The sequence below is a fragment of the Nothobranchius furzeri genome, chromosome 1 (assembly GCF_043380555.1).
Source record: "Nothobranchius furzeri strain GRZ-AD chromosome 1, NfurGRZ-RIMD1, whole genome shotgun sequence".
Classification (NCBI taxonomy): Eukaryota; Metazoa; Chordata; class Actinopteri; order Cyprinodontiformes; family Nothobranchiidae; genus Nothobranchius; species Nothobranchius furzeri.
This window is the reverse complement of record NC_091741.1, coordinates 95,652,731-95,672,256: the sequence shown is the minus strand read 5'-3', so window position 1 is coordinate 95,672,256 and position 19,526 is coordinate 95,652,731. Positions and strand designations below refer to the sequence as shown.

Sequence of the window (19,526 nt, the reverse complement as noted above, 5' to 3'; positions counted from 1 at the left end):
ATGTCAGAGCATCCATGGGCATCGCACCCGTGGGGGATGTGGGTTTTTCTATTGAGGAGGTCAAACATCCACACTTTTCCCGCAGTCCGGTCCCTCTGTGTTTCCCTCCCTCTCTAGTTGTTAATTGAAACTCGCACCTTTGCGCTCCGGTGTTGTGTCAGTATTCTGGTCAGTCCCATTGTTCTCCACTGCTCCGCACCGCCCAAGTGGCGAAAATGCGTGCACTGCTGTGCTCTTTACAAGCTAGCTCCCGCGGTGCGCTCTGGTTTTGGTTTTAGATGAGCCACAGATCTAAGTTGTGTGTTTATTTATGAAAATTTTGTAGAATCCAGCTGCACTGTGCCAACGGAACAAGCTCTGGTGTCACGTTCAAATTAACGAGATGAGCATCTCTTGTCTGAAGATGGCAGACGGAACCAGAACCCAACAAACTTGGGAAATTCCTGGTGGGCCGATCTGAGGTTGCCTGTGTCATATTTTTGTTAAATTCATTTCTATAAACTATATCCTTAAATTAATATGAAGTGTGTGTTTCCCTGAATAATCCAAATAACATAAGGTCATATTAAATCAAATATTCAATGACCAATCAGATTGATGATTCATATTTATATGGAATATCACATCTTTTTGATCATTTATTAAGTGTAACCCCTTCCATCACATTATAATGTCAACGAGAAAGGAAGACCCAGGTCAAGCTGGAGAGACTATGTCTCATGGTGCCATAAAGCTGCCATAAAGACTGGCGGAGAACTGCGGTGATGATTGACTTTCTACAATTTTCTCCCATCTCCTGACTGCTGGAGCTCAGCCACAGTGATCTTTGGGTTCTTCTTTACCTCTCTCACCAAGGCTTTTCTCCCACAGTAGCTCAGGTTGGCGGCCTGCTCTAGGAAGGGTTCTGGTCATCCCAAACATTAAGGATTATGGAGGCCGCTGTGCTCTTGGGAACCTTAAGTGCAGCAGAGATGTTTTTGTATTGTTGACCAGGTCTGTGCCTTGCCACAATTCTGTCTCTGAGCTCTTCAGGCAGTTCCTTTGACCTCATGATTCTCATTTGCTCTGACATGTGAGCTGTAGGTCTTATATAGACAGGTGTGTGCTTTCCTAATCAAGTCCAATCCATATAATCAAGCACAGCTGGACTCCAATGAAGGTGTAGGACCATCTCAAGGGTGATCAGAGAAATGGAAAGCAACTGATATAAATAAATGTGTCACAGCAATTGTCGTTGTTTCCTTGGGCAAGACATGTAACCCCCCTTGCCTACTGTTGGTGTTCAGAGGGACCGGTGGTGCTTGTGTATATATGCCTCACGTCTGTCAGTGCACCCCCGAGCAGCCACCAGGTTGTGAATGTGTGTGTGAATGGGTGATTCACTAATTGTGTTGTAAAGCACCTTGGGGGGTTCCAGGACTCTAGAAGGTGCTGTATTAAATACAAGCAATTTACCAATTACCATTCCAAAATAAATCAGTTTATCAATGTGCAGAGCACCTGGAGAAAGCCCATCTGACCATGGGGAGAACATGTTAACGCCATGCAGAAAGCCTGAAGCTGGGATTTGAACATGCAACCTTTGTGGTGCCACATGCACCACCATGCAGGTTGGTCTAAAATATAACTTTAGAAACATAAAAAATAAAGGTGATTCAATAAAATGTCAGATATGACATTTTAAATCATTCGCTGTCAGCTGTTTCCTGAGCCCTTCGCTGCCAACGTTTCTCAGCGTTTTTACTGTTTGTTTAAGAGTCACAGAACATTGCGTGCTGGGATGATGTCGATGCCAAAACAATCAAAACAAAGCGGAGACTCACCTCTTACATTAGGAAGAGTCCGTGCATTTCGAGCGTTCTTTCATAATCCGTTGTTGAATTGTGATCGGCAGAAGCGTTTCCGCTTTACGCCTCACTTTTTTTTTACAGCAACGGCCCAAAAAAAATCTCCTAACACATGGATTTTCTGCTTCCTGATCACGTGACGTGTGACGTACGCGCAAGAAGATCGGCTTTAGAGCTGAGATGTTTGTTCTCACTGTGCGGGGGCTCGTTCCAACGCCCACACAGTAAAAAATGCTAATGACGACTTTGGTCGTCATTGGCAGTGAATGAGTTAAAAAAAATTTTTTTTGTTGCCTGAACTGAATAAATAAATAAACCAAATTAAATATAAATGTTAAGTTTTTTCTTGGTGAGGACGATGAAGGTTCATCAGACGGTGTGTGGCTGTAGCCCTTCAGGTGCTGTGTTAGAAAGTGACCTACAGGAACAAAGCCTTGTCGCTGCAGTCCCACCATGTGACACCAGCTGATTTACACTAACGCCAAACCAACTCTTCTTCCTCTTCAGGATAAATGTTAGTTTCGGCCTTGTTTCTCTGTCAGCCCTGGTCTCTACATAGACGGATGAAAAAAGCAATTACCTGCAGATGCAGCAGTGGCTGACATCGTAATGGAGGCGGCATCGAGAAGTAGAAACAGTTTCTTTCATCATTCCATCCATCTCGTCACCCATCTTCACACATCCATAACCGTTTGTTTTGCAAGGGTTCAGGCTACAAATGGGCTAGTTGGCACTGCCGACCTTAAACATCTCTAACTCTTCACTTTCTTTTCACCATAAAGCCTTAAAGGGTCATCTGTGCATTATGTCCAGTTGGTGCTGCTCTCAGTGAGGGCTAACACTTCTTCATGAGCCACTCAAAGCTCTTGTGCCCTCCAGAATCTCATATGGAAGAATAATGAGCTCCAAACCAGCAAAACACACACAGCAGCTGAGTTATTCTGAAGAATAATGTCATTATCTGAGCATTTACAGTATCTGATGAACTCCAAAGGAGCGTGGGGAATCTGTCTTCTGTCCTCATTTCTGACATCAAAATAAAATTACAGCAATATAACATATGAATAGATTACTGATTAGGAAGACAATTGAACTGGGATGGAAGATTCAGCGAGGGAGCTGGGCGTCTTGTTGGATGCTAATCAGAGTATGATCACGTAAACATTTCCACCTCGGCTAATGAAGTGTGAATTGATAACCATGTCCTCCAGAGAAATCAGGTGACAACATAAAAAAAGAAAACATCTGAACAAGATACAGACAATTAAACATCTCTCATTTTCTGCCAGAAGGAATTGGAGGCACTAGTTTTACTCCATCTTCCGAGTCCATCTCAGGCTCAGGCATTTCATTTGTTTCAAGAGTTGGAGAAAACCTTCGAGATCTAGTTTCCCTCCTCCACACTAGCCAAACATCCCTCATACCTTTTATATCTGGTTAAAAATAAATCAGAAATGCACCTGGAGAGCAAAAGAAAAGTGCAACCAGCTGATATTTTAACAACACCCTCATGAATACTTCACAACATAAAAAAGATGTATTTTTATGTTTCTTTGAGTGCATGACACCCCTCAGACAGTGTGATTATCTTTGGTGAGGCGCCACTGAGCTGCAGGGAAGCTTTGAAGACACGCTTAAGAAGATATAAATAGTCTACTTTCCCTCACTAACCCCCCATGTAGACAACAGACTGATGTGGAAATGGTCAGCCTTCCTTTTCCCAGAGAAATCAGACAAATATGTACCCCACCCACCCACAAAATGTCTGCATCTGTATGAAAAATGGTTCCGTTTAAGTTTAACCAAGCATTTGACCGCATCACGAACTTCACATAAATGACTTCTCTATTCATGCAGAGCATTTTTGTCCTGACATGAATCCGTTCTGTAATTATTTCCCATAAAAACTGAATTTGAACTTGACAAATAAGCTGAAAAAGCAGAAACCCTGACTTGTTGATGTTGGATCTATTTATGAACCCAAGAAGCTGGAACGCAGGTCTCATTTGTAAACATGGTATTTGATAGAAAGCAGGAGGTATTACTGTTTTGATGCGTTTCTGTCAACAAGCTAAACAATTGTGAGATGCTAATAAATAAAAGAACATGCATGATCTACAACAAAAGAGATAATCAAAAAAAAGGGTTTGATGTTTTAACCCTTTAAGATTTGGTACATAAAAAAATAAACTAAATGATTCATTATTTAAAATTGAACTATATATTGGCAATTGTTAATTCCAAAAAGTTAAGTAAATAAAATTGTCACTTGCCACAATCTAAGTGATGAAATCTTGACCAACTGGTTCCACTAACCCTGCTCCTAAACGTACATTTACTTATAACACAATATTACTCTTTACGTTTGATGAGTTGGGTTTAGTGGAACCAGTCCACATAACTTGGTTGACTAAATTCAACATTTCATTTCTTAGAGTGCCTTTGTCATACTTAGATTCCCCACCAGGGGGCAGAACACACGTACAGTAAGTAAAAACAGCAGATTTTTGATGAAAGCCTTAACTCTGAGGCCTTATCCGTAGCAAACGTGAGTCTTTTGCAGACTGAGGACGAGAGATGTGTGAAGGAATTGGTTTTTGGCCATTGTTCTGGTGTGAGGCTCTGATGGTGGGGGTGTGAGAAAAGGCTCTTACATAAGCTATGGAAGAGAGCCTTGCAGAAAGCAAAACAGCAATGTTATTTTTATGAATCACCTGAAATCGTAGCATTTTAACCCTCCATACAGGAAGTATTATCTTTTAAACACACAGACTCTTTTCTTCTGAAGCATAGCTGCCTAAAACCGGTCTCAACCGCTGTTTAGCACTCACCGAATGTGAATCAGCTGTTTGGGACCCACACAGGGATTTGGTAGCATAAGCTACGTCTTTGCTGTTATGAAGAATAAATATTCAGGTGTTTTATTCAGACACTTACATTTACAGTACAGATTTTAACAATTACATCAACTGATGGTGTAGCAGAAGACAATAATACTCATCCACCCTCCTGGGGGGTGGGGGGGCAAAACCTGTATGGGTCGCTGATTATAATTTAACACATTTAATAAACAGCAGCATTCATCACATCTAACTTTATCAATTAAAGGTGGGTTGATATCACTTTTCAGTGTATTTATGAAGAGAGGCACAATTTTATGCTTAAAACTTTCGACGGAAGGATTTTCAACTGAGTCAAAACTAAATTCATGAGGTTACCTTTAAATATAAAGAATAAATGTAGATATTCAAACTCTAAAAATAATTTAAAGTGTTGAAATCTGCATAAAAATGTGGCAGTTCATCAAATGTCATTTCAGAGTAGCTAACAGCTCAGAGAAATACTGAATTTATAATATTGTAAGTTATGGAACATTCAGCAGTGTTCTTCCTGCACAGGACCCCTTCACCCCACTTTTATTTTGGTAGGATACACTTGTTTCAGTCAGAATAACGTTTGTATTTAGCTGAAGATATTTAGATTTAGGTTCATATTTAGATTTAATTCTACATAATTGGGCTTAACTTTATATATTTATTTATGAAGCAAAATATTAATATTTCACTATTTAAATCTGGTTGTAAACTATATTTATTTTAACTGTTATAATTAACCTAATGTAGAGCTAAATGTGGTAAAACACGGCTGTTTTAAATGTTTTTTCTTACAATCGGAGCCCCATACAGCTGCCCCCCTCCCCACCCCATCACGAGCGCTTTGAAGTTCTGCATATGATTTTCTTGAAGGCTTTCCTGAAGTCCCTGTTGAAGATGGTGTAGATGATGGGGTTCACGGAGCTGTTGCAGTAGCCGATCCAAAAGAAAAGTTTGAAAAGTGCGTCGGGGATGTGGCAGGTGTTCCTGCAGACTGCGTGGAGGCTGTAGGTGAAGAAGAACGGGAACCAGCAGAGAACGAACACCCCCATCACCACCGCCAGCACGAAGGTGAAGCGCTTCTCGCGCATCTGGGCCACTTTGGTTTTGTTGGCCGCGGCTAACTGCTGCCGTTCGGACGGGTTCTTCTGTTCCGGTTGGAGAACCCGGGCCGCAGCCCAGGAGAGGCGGCAGCTCTGGGGCGGGCAGCAGTCCGAACCCTCCACTTTCCTGCGTTTGGTGAAGCGGTGGTGGCGGGGCTTGTTGTCCGAGGAGTAGCTCTCCTCCAGGTCAATGTCGTCCAGCTCCCCCTGCCTCCGCTGACGGCTGCCGGAGCTCTGGCTGCTGGGACTCTCCACCTCGAAGCGGTCCTTCCTGACGAAGCAGGTCTCCGACTGGGAGGGCTCTCTCTCCAGGCCGTTCTTGGCCACGAACACGGTGGAGGAGCGCTGCTTGGCTACTTTGTAGATTTTACAGTAAACCAGAATCATGATGAGACCCGGGGCAAAGAAGGAGACCAGGCACGAGGAGAGGATGTACCAGGTCTCATCGTTCAGCTCGCACAGCCGCTCATCATGTTTAGTCATGACGAGAGGAGGGAAGGAGATGATCGCAGATATTACCCACACCACTGAGATCATGGACTTGATGCGCTTTGGAGTTCGTTTCAGGTTGTAGCTCACCGCCTTTGTCACGGACCAGTAGCGGTCCAAACTGATGGCGCACAGGTGCACGATAGATGATGTGCAGAATAAAACATCCAGGGCTAGATAAAAGGCGCACCAGGTGCTTCCAAAGTACCAGTAACCCATCACCTCATTGACCAGAGAAAAGGGGATGACCAGCGTGGCCACCAGGATGTCCGCTGATGCCAGAGAGACCAGGAACAGGTTCTGAGGCGCGCGCAGAGCCCGACTTGTGAGTACTGCAACAATTACCAACACATTTCCTACAATAGTCACCAAAATGATCACAGTAACGACAACGATGATGAGAGCCGCAGCTGCGTGTGGGTAGGGCGGAGAGAGCGCTGGGCCAGTGGTGTTTTCATCACAGGAGTCGTTTTCCAGCTTCAGATTTAAACTGGTGAAATCCATCCTGACTGAAAACTATTCCTTTGTATCATCTTTGGTATTTTGTGTCGTCTTGTCTTCCCAAAACAGCCACAGTTTGGTGCGCTTTTGTGCCTCGCTCGGAGGAATTCTGCAGAGCGCTGCGCGTAATGCTCCCGGTCAGCGAAGTGATCCCACACAGGACCTGCAGCAACTGATCCTCCGAAATGTTAATGCCTTTCTTGAAAAAATCTTTAAGTAGCTCTGGAAGCCACCAAGATGTAAAAAATTCAGCAATCCATCAAACGGAATCACTTCCTTTATGTGACGTTGTGACGCGTAAAGGCGCGCTCGCTTCGGAGAGCTGCTCGTCTTTGGAGAGGCTCGGGGGCGCTGCAGGGGAAATGAATGTTCTCACAGGAGGGGGCTGACATCACTGAGAGAGAGAGAGAGAGAGAGAGAGAGAGAGAGAGAGAGAGAGAGAGAGAGAGAGAGAGAGAGAGAGAGACAGAGAGAGAGAGACAGAGAGACAGAGAGAGAGAGACAGAGAGAAACAGAGAGAGAGAGAGAGAGAGACAGAGAGACAGACAGAGAGAGAGAGAGAGAGAGAGAGAGAGAGAGAGAGAGAGAGAGAGAGAGAGAGAGAGAGAGAGAGAGAATATTTTCTCTGTTGCGCGTTTCACTTTGTTCTTTTTCTTTGTGTAACTTCTCTGCAGCCTTCAGGCTGACACTTTCTAACCTGTCATTTTCAGATTTAACGTTTCCTGTCACCGTTCTAGGTTAATCAGTCACTAACAACGTAGGTTATACTAAATGAAAGCATTGACTCGTTGCATTGCAGTTTGTAATGAAAATAGGAAATCATCAGTATTTTTCTGCTTCACAGAAATTATTATTTTTTCATTAAAATAAAACGTTTCTTTTAATTGAAATAGGTCAGTATTACATTTTAACAGCTAATAGCCATGACACAAATAAACCATCAAATATTTTATTAACCTGATAGCACAGAAAACCTTCAACCGTATGAAAATTATTTCTTGGCAAATTTAAACTGTGTTTCCTTACTCAGATTATCACTGTTGAGATAGTAATAATAATTTCAATTTCAAACACAGAAGAAGGGATGATATGTATTTTTTCTGTTTGTGGTATTTTTTTAATTATGTATGTTTTCTTTGTTTGAAATAAACTAAACTAATAATAATAATTACTATATAATTACTATCTCAACAGTGATAATCTCAGTAACGAAACACACTTTAAATTTGACAAGATTTAATTTTCATATCGTCTGATTCTCATTCTGAGAGCAATTCAAAGCAAACAGAACAAACAAGACCCAACAAAGAAGAAAAAAATAACAAGATAGTTGCAAAATTGGGGCTGCATTGTGGCGCAGTACTGTTCCCTTGCTCTAGTTGCAGGTTCAAATCCTGCCTGCATCCTTTCTGCAGGGAGATACAGTCAAAGGGTGTGGAAAGGGCATTGTTGTAACTGAAGGGACAAACACAGTCCAAGGAATAACACTGGACCTCAGGGAATCGCTGTACCTTTTTCGTTGTCAGACAGGTTTATATATGTTCCTTAGTAGTACAAGGTATACATTTGTACCAATCCTTTCAAAAGTTACAATTACTGGTTATGGTCTCTTTCACTAAAAAACATCCAAATGCAAATCTACACTGCAAATAGATTTATAGTTTTACTGTTCACCATTTTGTAAGCACTGAAAGATAGTTGAAAACTGTTATTAATAATACATTTTTTAAATGTGTTAACTAATCAATAATTTTTGAAACGAGACAGTATGGCTCAATTTTGTATTTAAAACATTAATATTAGGAAAACAAATGTTATTCTAGTTTTTGATAGCTTTTGACATGTACTATTGATAACAGTGTGTATAAGGTTAGCATAGTAATTGAAAAGTAAATTATTGTAGCAAGTACTTTTGAATTTGTATCTGGGGTCTGATATTTTGTGATCTTATATAAATACACACACACACATTCTCGTCTAGCATCCGTTTTGAGGACCGTCATTGACTTTCATCCATTTTAGTGACTGGATTGTGCCTAACCCTGAACTCTAACCCTAAACAGTCTATTCTTAACCCTAACTAAAACGTAATTCACACCATACCTCTAAAACAACACTGTTAAAATTACCAGCATTCCACAATAAGTAACAGTATTATTTTACAGTAACTTGTTGTAATCAACTTTCCCTTCAATAGACCAATGAACCTGTGAGAACTACAGTATCCTTTGATTTCACAGCGTGTAACTTTTATTTCACAGTGAAATCCTGCAATCCAAACCCAGCAGTTATATCACAACACGATCTGTAATATCACAGCAAAAAATGCAAGGATTTCACAGCCTTAAACAGTACTATTAGTCAAATATCATTGTTGACGAGTGTAACCATTGGGTTGCCGAGCAGCTAACGTGTTGACGCGCTCACAGAGAATTCCAGTTATTAAAGTGATTAAAGCGACTTTATTGGTTGTTCAAAAATATTTCCTTCAATCAGCGTTCACAAGCATCACGCAACCAGAAAAATGAACAGATCCACAATAGAGCTAATAATTCATGCAAAAGTCATTTGAGCGGTCAGCAAAGTTTGACTTCCCCTATCACCTGCTCATCATAACAGCCTTCCCACGCAGGTGCGCAACAGGTAAATAACAATTGATAGACACCACGTGACCCGAGACGACTCCTATCCACCACAATCATATTAAAATGAGTCCTGGGGAGCCGTTTTAATGTATTAAGCAGACTGGATATGTATTCCAGATATCTATAATAACATTATTTACACACTGTGGACCCAGATTTTGATTAAGATCAAATTATTTTGTTCACATTACTTAAAAGTTTCTAAATTGTTAACATTACTTGTTAATCCTGAGTTAGATGAGCTGTTTTGTGTCTTTTATTATTGTAATTGTGTTATTAGGTCCAGTCAGTACTCTAATTAAACAAAATGAGTTCAGATTACCTAAACACATTATTTTTTAATAACACTTATAAATTCAAGTAAACTGTACCTTTCAATGGCCTGTCTTATTGTACCTATGTTTGAGCTCAAACTGTCACCACGTTTGCGTGGTTGCGCCCACCAAAAACCTGGTTCATACCAGTTTTGACCGGGTGCTACTGGAGCGACAGAACAGAGAAGAAGAAAAGTCATATCCCTCCAACATTGGCAACCTCTGATGGCGGCTAGAGATAGCTGAAACATGAAGGGTAAAAAAAAAACATTTTTACTAAATCTGTGTAAGAAAAGAACATAAAATGGATAACGAAGATACCCACAGAATGAACGTACAAAAGAGTTACAAAGAGGAAGAACTCAGCTGCACTGAAGTTCTAACAAGCACGTTTCTCAGCCCTGTTTGAAGCTTTAGGTGAATTACCAGAGTTTAGTCAACTTAAAACTGCAATTTATAGATTTAAAAATAACTCAGCCCACTGTGAAAGCTGCATTGGGCAAGGTGCATTGTGGGTAGTCATCTTTTTAGTTTGTTTGTTCTGTTTTGTTTTGTTTATGCATGTTCATTGTGAGGGTTGTGTTGTTCTTAGTTATTGCTTTGTTCAGCGTTGCAAAGGTGCAGTTATTAGTTGTCATGGTGGCACCATAAGTGAGAAGGTTGGTTGATGGAATGGGACCGCTGTTCACAATAAAGTGGTGGTTCACACTAAAGGCACAGTTATGCTTTTTCAACAAAGCCTTATGAATTCATAGACATTAGTGATGGGAACTCCGGCTCTTTTCAGAAAATCGGTTCTTACGGTTCCGCTCACTAAAATGAAACAGCTCCTAAATGACTTCTCACATTTTTTGTTTTGTAAATATCACCAGAAATTATGTGAAATGCGTATGAAATTACTGACCTACAGTTTGATCTACAAACTAACATTACATTTAATTTACATTATTCAAAGGGAGACTAGGTCAGCTGTGTTCATGATCTAAAACATGCAGGAAACATGCTGGAAGCAGACTGCAGTAGCAGGTATGTCAGCTAAACAGTGGCCCACCACACTGAAGTTTCAAGTGTGATATTCTGGCTACAGAGGGCGGTGGGGTCTGAGTGACTTTTCATTAACCCTGTAAAGGGTCATTTTAGCACATATCGGCTCAAGAAGATTATTTCAAAATGCATATTATCTCTTTAAACCATCTACAGGTGGTTCAGAATGCCTGTGCTAGGCTTCTGACGAAATCGTGAAAATACACTAACATCATCCCGCTTCTCCTCCAGTTTCACTGGCTCAGGTTTCATTTAAAGATCCTGGTTCTGATCAAGACCTTACATGGACAAGCACCATCATACATTGGTGATCTTCTCAGTCCCTACACCCCCAGCAGGTCCCTGAGGTCCAGTGATCAAAGCCTACTGGTTGTGCAGCACACCAGGCTAAAGACCAAAGGTGACAGATCATTTGCTGCTGTGGCCCCCAGACTCTGGAACTCTCTCCCCCTGAGTCTGAGATCAGTGGACTCAGTGGTCTCCTTTAAAAAGCAGCTGAAGACTCACCTGTTCAAGCTGGTTTTTGTGTGATCTTCGTCAGGTTTTATTCATAGGATTTGAAGATGTGTGGTCAGCTGTGTCCTCTCGGGTATTGTGAGTATGTCCTTTTTGTTTTATTCTGTTGTGCTTGTTAAATTTTAAAGTGAACAGAGTGAATTCCCTATAGGCTGTGGGAGTGCACCCTCTTTAAAGCCGGGCGTACACTGTGCGACTTTTTCACTTGCAGCGTTCAGCTTCAGCTCAAACTGTACGACTTCCTCGCAGGGCAGATCTCACGAGTCGTGTGCTCACACTGTACGACCCAGTTCTCGCATGCGACCTGAATGCTCACACTGTACGAGTGGCATGAACTACTGCAGCTAAAAATTAGCCAGTAGATGACGCAACACGTTGGAATTACAAACACGAAGAAGAAAACCCCGGAAGTAAACACGAGGGAAAACGAAAACAACGCGTTCGGTTCCGAGCAGAAAAGCGCTTGCATGCTCGCTGTTAACCGCAATAATGCCCGTGAAAACAAGACGTTTGTCTTTGGCTCTTCTTGCCATCATGTGTGTCGATGAAAAGAAAAAGAGAAGACGAATGTGGACAAAGAAATGGCTGGGCAGACATTGCCAGTATGGTTTGTCAAATCTACAGCGGGAATTGGAGGTAAGATGTTTGAAATTGTCTTTTCCTTATGTAACTACTATTGTATCTATTGACTTAAATTACATTTTGACCAGCTGATGGACTTTGGGGTGGTGGGTGGAGTGACAACCGCCATTTATAATGCTGTTGCATTGGTGTGTGAAATAGATCGATGATATGAAGGGGTTTCGGGACCTTCTCCGCATGTCTGTGGAAGAATTCAACGACCTTCTGGAGAGAGTGACCCCTCAAATCATCAAGAGAGACACACACCTGAGGAAGGCGATCAGTCCTAGGGAGAGGCTCTCTGTGACACTGAGATTCCTTGCAACAGGCAAGAATACACACACACACACACACACACACACACACACACACACACACACACACACACACACACACTCTGTCTCTCTCTCACACACACATCCAAATCAAGTTTACACATTATGAAACACTTTCTTAATCTTTACAGGTGAGACCTTCAATTCCTTGTCTTTCCAGTTCAGGATTGGGAGCACCACACTGAGCCGCATTGTGATGGAAACCTGTGCAGCCATAACTCTAGTATTACGTGACGATTACCTAAAGGTAATTTTTTCCCTGCCCTAAAACAGCGCATCTACCCATCACGCTGTGCAGAAGCAATTTATTCACCTGCTGATGTAAATCTAGTGTGTTTGATCAGTAAAAACTGTAAAACATGCTTGATAAGGACCCTCAAGTAACAGAGTGCCATGTGGCACATCACAGATTCATGCACATACAGTTGGAACGTAAAAATTGTTATTGAAGTGTGTTTACATTCTGAGGATTATGAACCTGTTGAGTGATAGTGAAATGTGATGCATTGCACCAGATTTAGCTAGAAGCTAATTTGCAAGTGCAGTCCTGATTAAACCTGAGACTAATATAATGTATCACCATGTACTTCTTCCACAGACACCATCATCTGAGACTGAGTGGAAGGTCATCGCTAAAGACTTTGAAGACAAGTGGCATTTTCCACATTGCATAGGGGCCATAGATGGGAAACACATCTTCATTCAACCCCCTGCCAACAGTGGAAGCACGTTTTATAATTACAAGTCAAGGTTTTCCATCATACTTATGGCTGTAGTTGACGCAAATTATAGATTTGTATATGCAAGTGCAGGGACACAAGGAAGGGCATCTGATGCTGGAGTGTTTGCCCATTCTAATCTCAGAGAGGCTATGGACACAGGCACTCTGAATGTCCCTCCTGATGCAACCCTGCTAGGCACTGACTCCACGATGCCATATGTGCTCATTGGTGACGAAGCATATCCCCTTAGGCCAGATCTGATGAAACCATATCCATCACGAAACCTCAACCATGATCAAAGGATTTTCAACTACAGGCTTTCCAGAGCACGCCATGTTGTTGAGAACGCATTTGGAATTCTGGCCAATCGCTTTCGCGTTTTCAGAACCACAATTTGCCTGCATCCAGACAAAGTTGTTGCAATTGTTTTTGCAACACTTTGTCTCCACAACTTCCTCTGACAACAGAGATCAGATGCCTACACACCACCTGGCTATGTGGATTCTGAAGATGCAAACCATCAGCTGGTCAGTGGCACATGGCGAAGTGAGGGAGCCCTTCAGTCAGTTTCGGCAAGCAGAGCTAGGAACCCCTCAGTGGATGCTAAGAAACAACGTGATGTGTTAGCCCAGTACTTTCTCTCACCTGCAGGAAGAATTTCCTGGCAGGAAAACATGGTATAGCTTCATATGCGTTAAACTTCTGTAAATAAAGCGAGAGCATTGGTTCCACTCAGTCATTAGCTCAGATGGTGTTCCTGTCTGGCTGTTAACTTTCTCTGAACAAGAACAAGACATTGATTACATGTACGGAACTGCATTTAAAGGATGATTTCAACTCTTAGGGTGGATTCTTTTGAAAATTCATAATGCGTGGGAGTGGAGTGATGCATTTTCTTATGTTTGTAACATTTGTGAGCAGTACATTAAAGAATTTTTCAAAAGAGTTTTTATTTATGAAAACTAAACAATGGCAGATAAAAAAAACAGTAATTTACATATTCACCAAACAACCTGTGTGGGAGAAAAAAGGGCAAACTTTCCCTTTTTAAGACAGAATGATTAAAAAAATACTAAAACAAAGATACTATTGATAAAAGTAATTTACTAGTCTGAGTTGAGCAGGTGTCTGTATGACATTGGCGATGGTGATCGCAAAAAGTTGTCATTCCGTGGTGGCTGGAACTGTTGCATGTGGAAGGAAGGTGCAGGACTGACATGTGGAACAGGACATTGTCCAGCCTGTTCTGCTTCTTGTGCATCATAAATTAAGTTCATGATGCTTCTCCTGAGCCTCAGCTGTGAATGTTTGTCCTTGACATTCCGCATTTGTTTCTTTGTTTGTTGTTTCCGCTTCCTAAATTCCGCCCCTGCTTTCGTGTTTGCGCATGCGCCGTGAGCGGTTCTGATACTTTTTGGATCGTAGCTGCTCGCAGTGCCGCTTCAACAGTGTGATACCCTCATGAGGGACGAGCGAAATTTCAAACACACCAGAAGTCCGTGCGACCTCACGACTGCTGATCGGCAGCTGGTCACGTGGTGTTAATCGCCTCTCGTAACCCCCTGTACACTACACGACCGCTCGGCGCAAAACTCGCCCCGATGTCGTGGCTTCTCGCACGACTGGAAAATCGGCTCAAAAAAGTGAAAAAGTCGCACAGTGTACGCCCGGCTTAAGATGAATTCTGGTTTTTGTTTTTCTAGAGTTGGGGTTATAGAGGTTAGCGTTGATGGAAATTCTACCATCTCAGAAGCACCCCAGGGATTTGGAGAGATGGGCTCTCCTGTCCGCTGGTCCATTTGTGCTTAATCAGCCCACCTCTATGCCCCATGAAGACTAGGGTGGAGATCAGCTAGGACTCCTCCGATTTAGCTAGAGGGAATTCTTGTTAGACAAAAGACCTGGGAGTGTTTGATAAAAGCCATGGAGGACAAAGGTGAAAGAAAAAAATGTTTGCAAAAAACACATGCCATTAAAAGTCCTTCATGGGATGGTTGATATCCCGGACGAGCCCCTATTGTGTTATCTTTATATAGAACAGTCATTGTGGACAACACAGAATATGATTGTACACCTGTAGATTGAAAGAAATCTTTTTGTGAGACCAAACTGAATCATTTTTATTAAAAAGTGTAAAAGTCTTGTCTTCTGCATTAGACCTTGGAGTTGCAGCTTCTTGTGTACATGTGCAGAAAAGAAAAGAAAATTTCACTGATACACATCCCTAGTTGACAGAGTGGTGTATGACAGAGGATTCCATTCGTTAAGTTGAATTTGCAGATTAAGACGCAATCACACACTAAGTTACACTGGACCTTGGTTAGACTCTCAACTCCTGTTTGTTAGCCACGCGGTCTCTTTCTCTACCACAGTCTGTCACCAATGCTCCGTTTTGATTGGTCATAAACAAAGGATAAAGTTCACCACACAGATCACTGATTGGTTATATGATCACCACAATGACATCACTTCCAGTTGACACTAAATCCATTATATCAAAATAAAAGCACATGTTTACAGTAAAACATAATATCAGAGCATACAACATATGCAAATCCTAACACCCCCACTTTCTCCGAGGTAAATCCTTGTCAACACTTAATTAACATGTCATGCCAAACATGAAATGGTCAAACCTAACGTAATTATTGTAGCGGGCTTTGTCATCACGTCTGCTACCATTTGTTCAGTTCTCAACAACTTCTCTATATTTTATAACATCAGTCATCTTGTCTGAGTAGTCGTCATTTTCTGCTTTCTGCCCACATGGTGTGGCTCTAGGTTTGAACCTCTCTAGTATTTTATCCACATATTTGGATTGTGACATTTTAACATATCCCTCACTTCTCTTGTGCTGCTTTCTTCATTAGAATTCTCACCCTTGTTAAGTGTGCTGTGGGTGAGAAGGTCTCCTCATAATCTAGGCCCTTCTTCTGGTTATACCCTTTTGCCACTTATCTGGCCTTGCATTCATCTGATTCATTTGAATCCTTCTTCAGTGTGTACACCCATCTACACCCATCTACACACCCCCCCCCCCCCCCCACTGTTGTTTTTACCTTCTGGTGGGGTTGTCAAGGTGAGTCTTTTAATGGCTCTATTTCTTCGTCCATTGCCTTTCTCCACCCTTTGGAGTTCTGTGACTTAACAGCTTCTTCAAAAGTTAAAGAAATTGTATTAAAAAGTTTATAGCAACATCAATGTTACTAGATGCTTGGTCATCGTCTACCTCAATTACATAATCTTTAAGAAAATCTGACTTTTTCTGCATTCTAGAAGGGTAGTGTGTGGACTCTACTTCTCCTGCACATGCTGGATCTACTTGGCTAGTTTTCTCTTTGGGGTCCTCTTCGTGTTTTGGCTCAAATGACTTTCCTTGGTTTTCTCTCTTTTGCTTAGGTATTGATATTCTTCATCAGACACTTTTTGTGTTTTTTTCTGTCTCTCTGTTTCCCCTTTCACAAACTTCACTAGCCTGTGCTTTAGTACTTTCCCACTGTTTGGAAAATAAACTAGATAGGCTGGGCTGTTCTTGTCATACGTCCTACAAACATACCTTCCTCACATCTAGAATCTAGCTTCCCTTTTTCTGGTTTGTAAGCAATAACATTTTGTCCCAAATTTCTGCATTTTTGACAAGTTTGGCTTTTTGCCTCTCACCATCATTCCTAATCGCTTATTGTAACACCTGTTTCTGACAACTGTTGCTGCTTGAACAGCGTAGACCCACATTTTTTGTAGATTACTTTCTATTATCATGCATCTTGCCATATCAAACAGTGTTCTCCAGCTTCGTTCTGCAGTACCATTCTGATGTGGTGAGTATGGTGTGTGCCGATGCAATTTGCTGGATTCCTTATATAGGAAAATGTTTCTGATTGAATTTACCTGTATTGGAATGTTTATTATGTGAAGTAGGGTCTACCTTGAGACTACTCTTGTCGTGATTTGGCACTATGTAAATAAACTTGAATTGAATTGAATTGAATTGAATTGAGTTGAGTTGAATTGAATTCAATGTCTAATGCTTTTTCTACTCAACATATTTGAATACTCTACCAATAAACTCTGTACTATTATCAGTACGTATGCATTTTATTTTCTCAAATAATGCTGTATCTGTCACGGTTTGCCTCCACCTACTGATGGATTGTGTCAGCTTTTGTGTTGCAGGTGGGTGCGGCAGACTGCACAGCTGTCTGGAGTTTCGCTAATTGAGGTGCAGAGGATTTAAGGAGTGGTGTGACTCAACTCCAGCGCCGGTTGATACTCTCACTTGGGTAGCATCTAGCCTCTGAATCTGCCTGTTCTCTTGTGACCCTGAATTAATGACTTTGTATTCCGTTCTAGTATCCTGTTCCTGCACTACCTACCTTGCCTGGAGTTGTTTCCACGTCTCGCCGCTCAAAGATCCTCTGGACTCCTCTCTCCACGTCTGCCCGCCTGCCTCACGCTCAGAACCTCTCACCCGGTCCAACTTCTCCCAGTTCGCCTCCGCTCTTGTCCTGGCTCCTGACCGTAAGAACTCTCATAGGCCTAGTCCACACGTAGCAGGGTTTTTTTTAAAACGAATATCCGCCCCTCCAAAAACTTGCATCCACACCACCGCGTTTTAAAAACAAACTCTGTCCACACGTACCCGGATAAATACGTTGTTAAGGGCATGCCCGACCTGTAGGCGGCAGTACTTTCCCCGTTCTTAACCTTGTCCTTCGTCTGTGGTCTTCCGCAAGGAGCAGTAATTCTGCTTGCAAAAACAAACAAGCAGAAAGCGCTTGGACAATTGATGGATCGGGTAGTGACAGAGCGCAGCTCTGAGGGCATCCATGATGCCGGCTAGTGTAAACACAGGTCGCACACCTGATGTCAGCATTTTTTTGTCGCGGAAAGTGACGTTGCGGACCTTAAAACTCCGGTTTTGTCTGTCCACACGCAGACACCCAAAACGGAGAAAACGCAGATCTTCACTTTGGCCGGAGTTTTTAAAAAGATCCGTTTTCGTGTGAAAAAACTCCGTTTTCGTGTGGATGACAGGCCAAAACGTAGAAAAATATCTACGTTTTGGCAGATCCCCGGCTACGTGTGGACAGGGCCTTAGTGACAGACTCTCATATCCTGCTTCTCTGGTTCTGGTCTCGCTCACCTTCTGTTTATATCTCCGTAGATTCCGGTACCCTCCTGTTCCTGATCATTGAAGCAGCACCTTTAGTTCTAGTTTTTGTCTTTTTTATTTTTTTTTATTCCACTGTAAATAAATCACTTTACATTTTTACTCACCGATTCCTCTCCTGTGATTCTTCATGTCCTGGGTGAAATGTCTTGCCCACAACATGACAGTATCAGCCATGAACCTTTCTGTTGCCTGAACAGTATCACTCTATTGCTTCAGGAAATACACAAAAATAATGCTGGAGTAATCCTCTGTAAAAGATCAAGCATATTTGTATCTCTCTTTTGATGCTGGGTTTATGGGGCCTGTCAAATCAGTATGGACTAGATCAAAAATAGCTTTAGCTGTTTCATCTGGTTTACGGTTTCTAGTCTGAACAAATTTACCTTTTGTGCAGACTTCACATTCTTTTCTTCTTCCTTTTCATCCTTTATATACATTCCTTCTGCAACTCCCTGTAACTTTTTCCACATCATTAAAATTACAATGTCCCATTATCTCATGCCATTCTTGTAGGTTATAAGAAGCTTTACACTGTACATAACATCCTCTACTCAGTTTGGAGGTAATAGAGCCTCTTGTGCTCATTGATGGGGAACCTCGTTCCATCAGGATGCTGTAGCACATTTCTGTTTCTCCTGAAGATCAATGTGGCTCCATTGGAGGTGGCTTCTCTAACTGAGAAGATGTTCTGTGGATAGGTGTGGATGTAGAAGGCTCTTTTTAGCACCATTGTACAATGTCTCCCCCTGCTGTCTCTCAGTGTCACTACTGCCTCTCCTCTTTTCTCTGCCACTCCGTTGCACCTGGTTCTGTCTGCTAACTCGATGCAGTGTGTCTTCAGCTCGAAGTCTCCATCGAATCTCCTGAACTTTTTGTGATTGTGATCAAATGAGATGTTGCACTGGTGTTCACCAACAACCCTTGATCTTCGATGCTGTCCACCATGCATGAAACCCTCATCTGCTTCGTTTAACTTGAAGGCAAATTCTTCTCCGTCGTCAGTGATTTTCTAGACTCCATCTTGTTGACGTCTCCGTCTGCTGGCTTCAGTTTGGTGTGTGCAGTTTTTGCATAATGTACGCCATTTCTTTTGATGGCAAGTCTTGGATATGTGACCTTGTTGGCCACATCTGAAACATGTCAGGTCTCTGTCATCTGAGTTCCACCTTCTCTCATCAACCTGCACATTTTCGGCTTTTGGCTGCATTCTCGAATGACATTATCACTGGTAATTGACATTGTACGTAACTTCCCAGTTTCTTCATAACTCCTTAGTTTTCCTTTGAATACTGAAAAATTCATGGACTCATCATTTTGTGTGATATTATTGATGAAAGGTTTAA

The 19,526-nt window shown here is 41.9% G+C and overlaps 2 protein-coding genes and 1 long non-coding RNA gene across 3 annotated transcripts; 2 read left to right on the top strand and 1 right to left on the bottom strand.

Moving 5' to 3' along the window:
- Window positions 1–677: 677 nt before the first annotated feature.
- adra2db (adrenergic, alpha-2D-, receptor b) lies at window positions 678–7,130 on the bottom strand. The gene has a single exon (XM_015944585.3). It carries the CDS (start codon window positions 6,814–6,816, stop codon window positions 5,554–5,556), a length of 1,263 nt encoding a protein of 420 aa, XP_015800071.3. The 5' UTR covers window positions 6,817–7,130; the 3' UTR covers window positions 678–5,553.
- Window positions 7,131–11,319: 4,189 nt separating this feature from the next.
- LOC129162834 (uncharacterized) lies at window positions 11,320–14,345 on the top strand. The gene is made up of 3 exons (XM_070555416.1): window positions 11,320–12,281; window positions 12,420–12,535; window positions 12,887–14,345. Exons 1-3 carry the CDS (start codon window positions 12,125–12,127, stop codon window positions 13,469–13,471), a joined length of 858 nt encoding a protein of 285 aa, XP_070411517.1. The 5' UTR covers window positions 11,320–12,124; the 3' UTR covers window positions 13,472–14,345.
- Window positions 14,346–17,152: 2,807 nt separating this feature from the next.
- On the top strand, window positions 17,153–18,794 carry LOC139071224 (uncharacterized). Its single transcript, XR_011521290.1, has 3 exons — window positions 17,153–17,290; window positions 17,361–17,528; window positions 18,175–18,794. It is a non-coding gene; the product is annotated as an uncharacterized lncRNA (long non-coding RNA).
- Window positions 18,795–19,526: the final 732 nt, after the last annotated feature.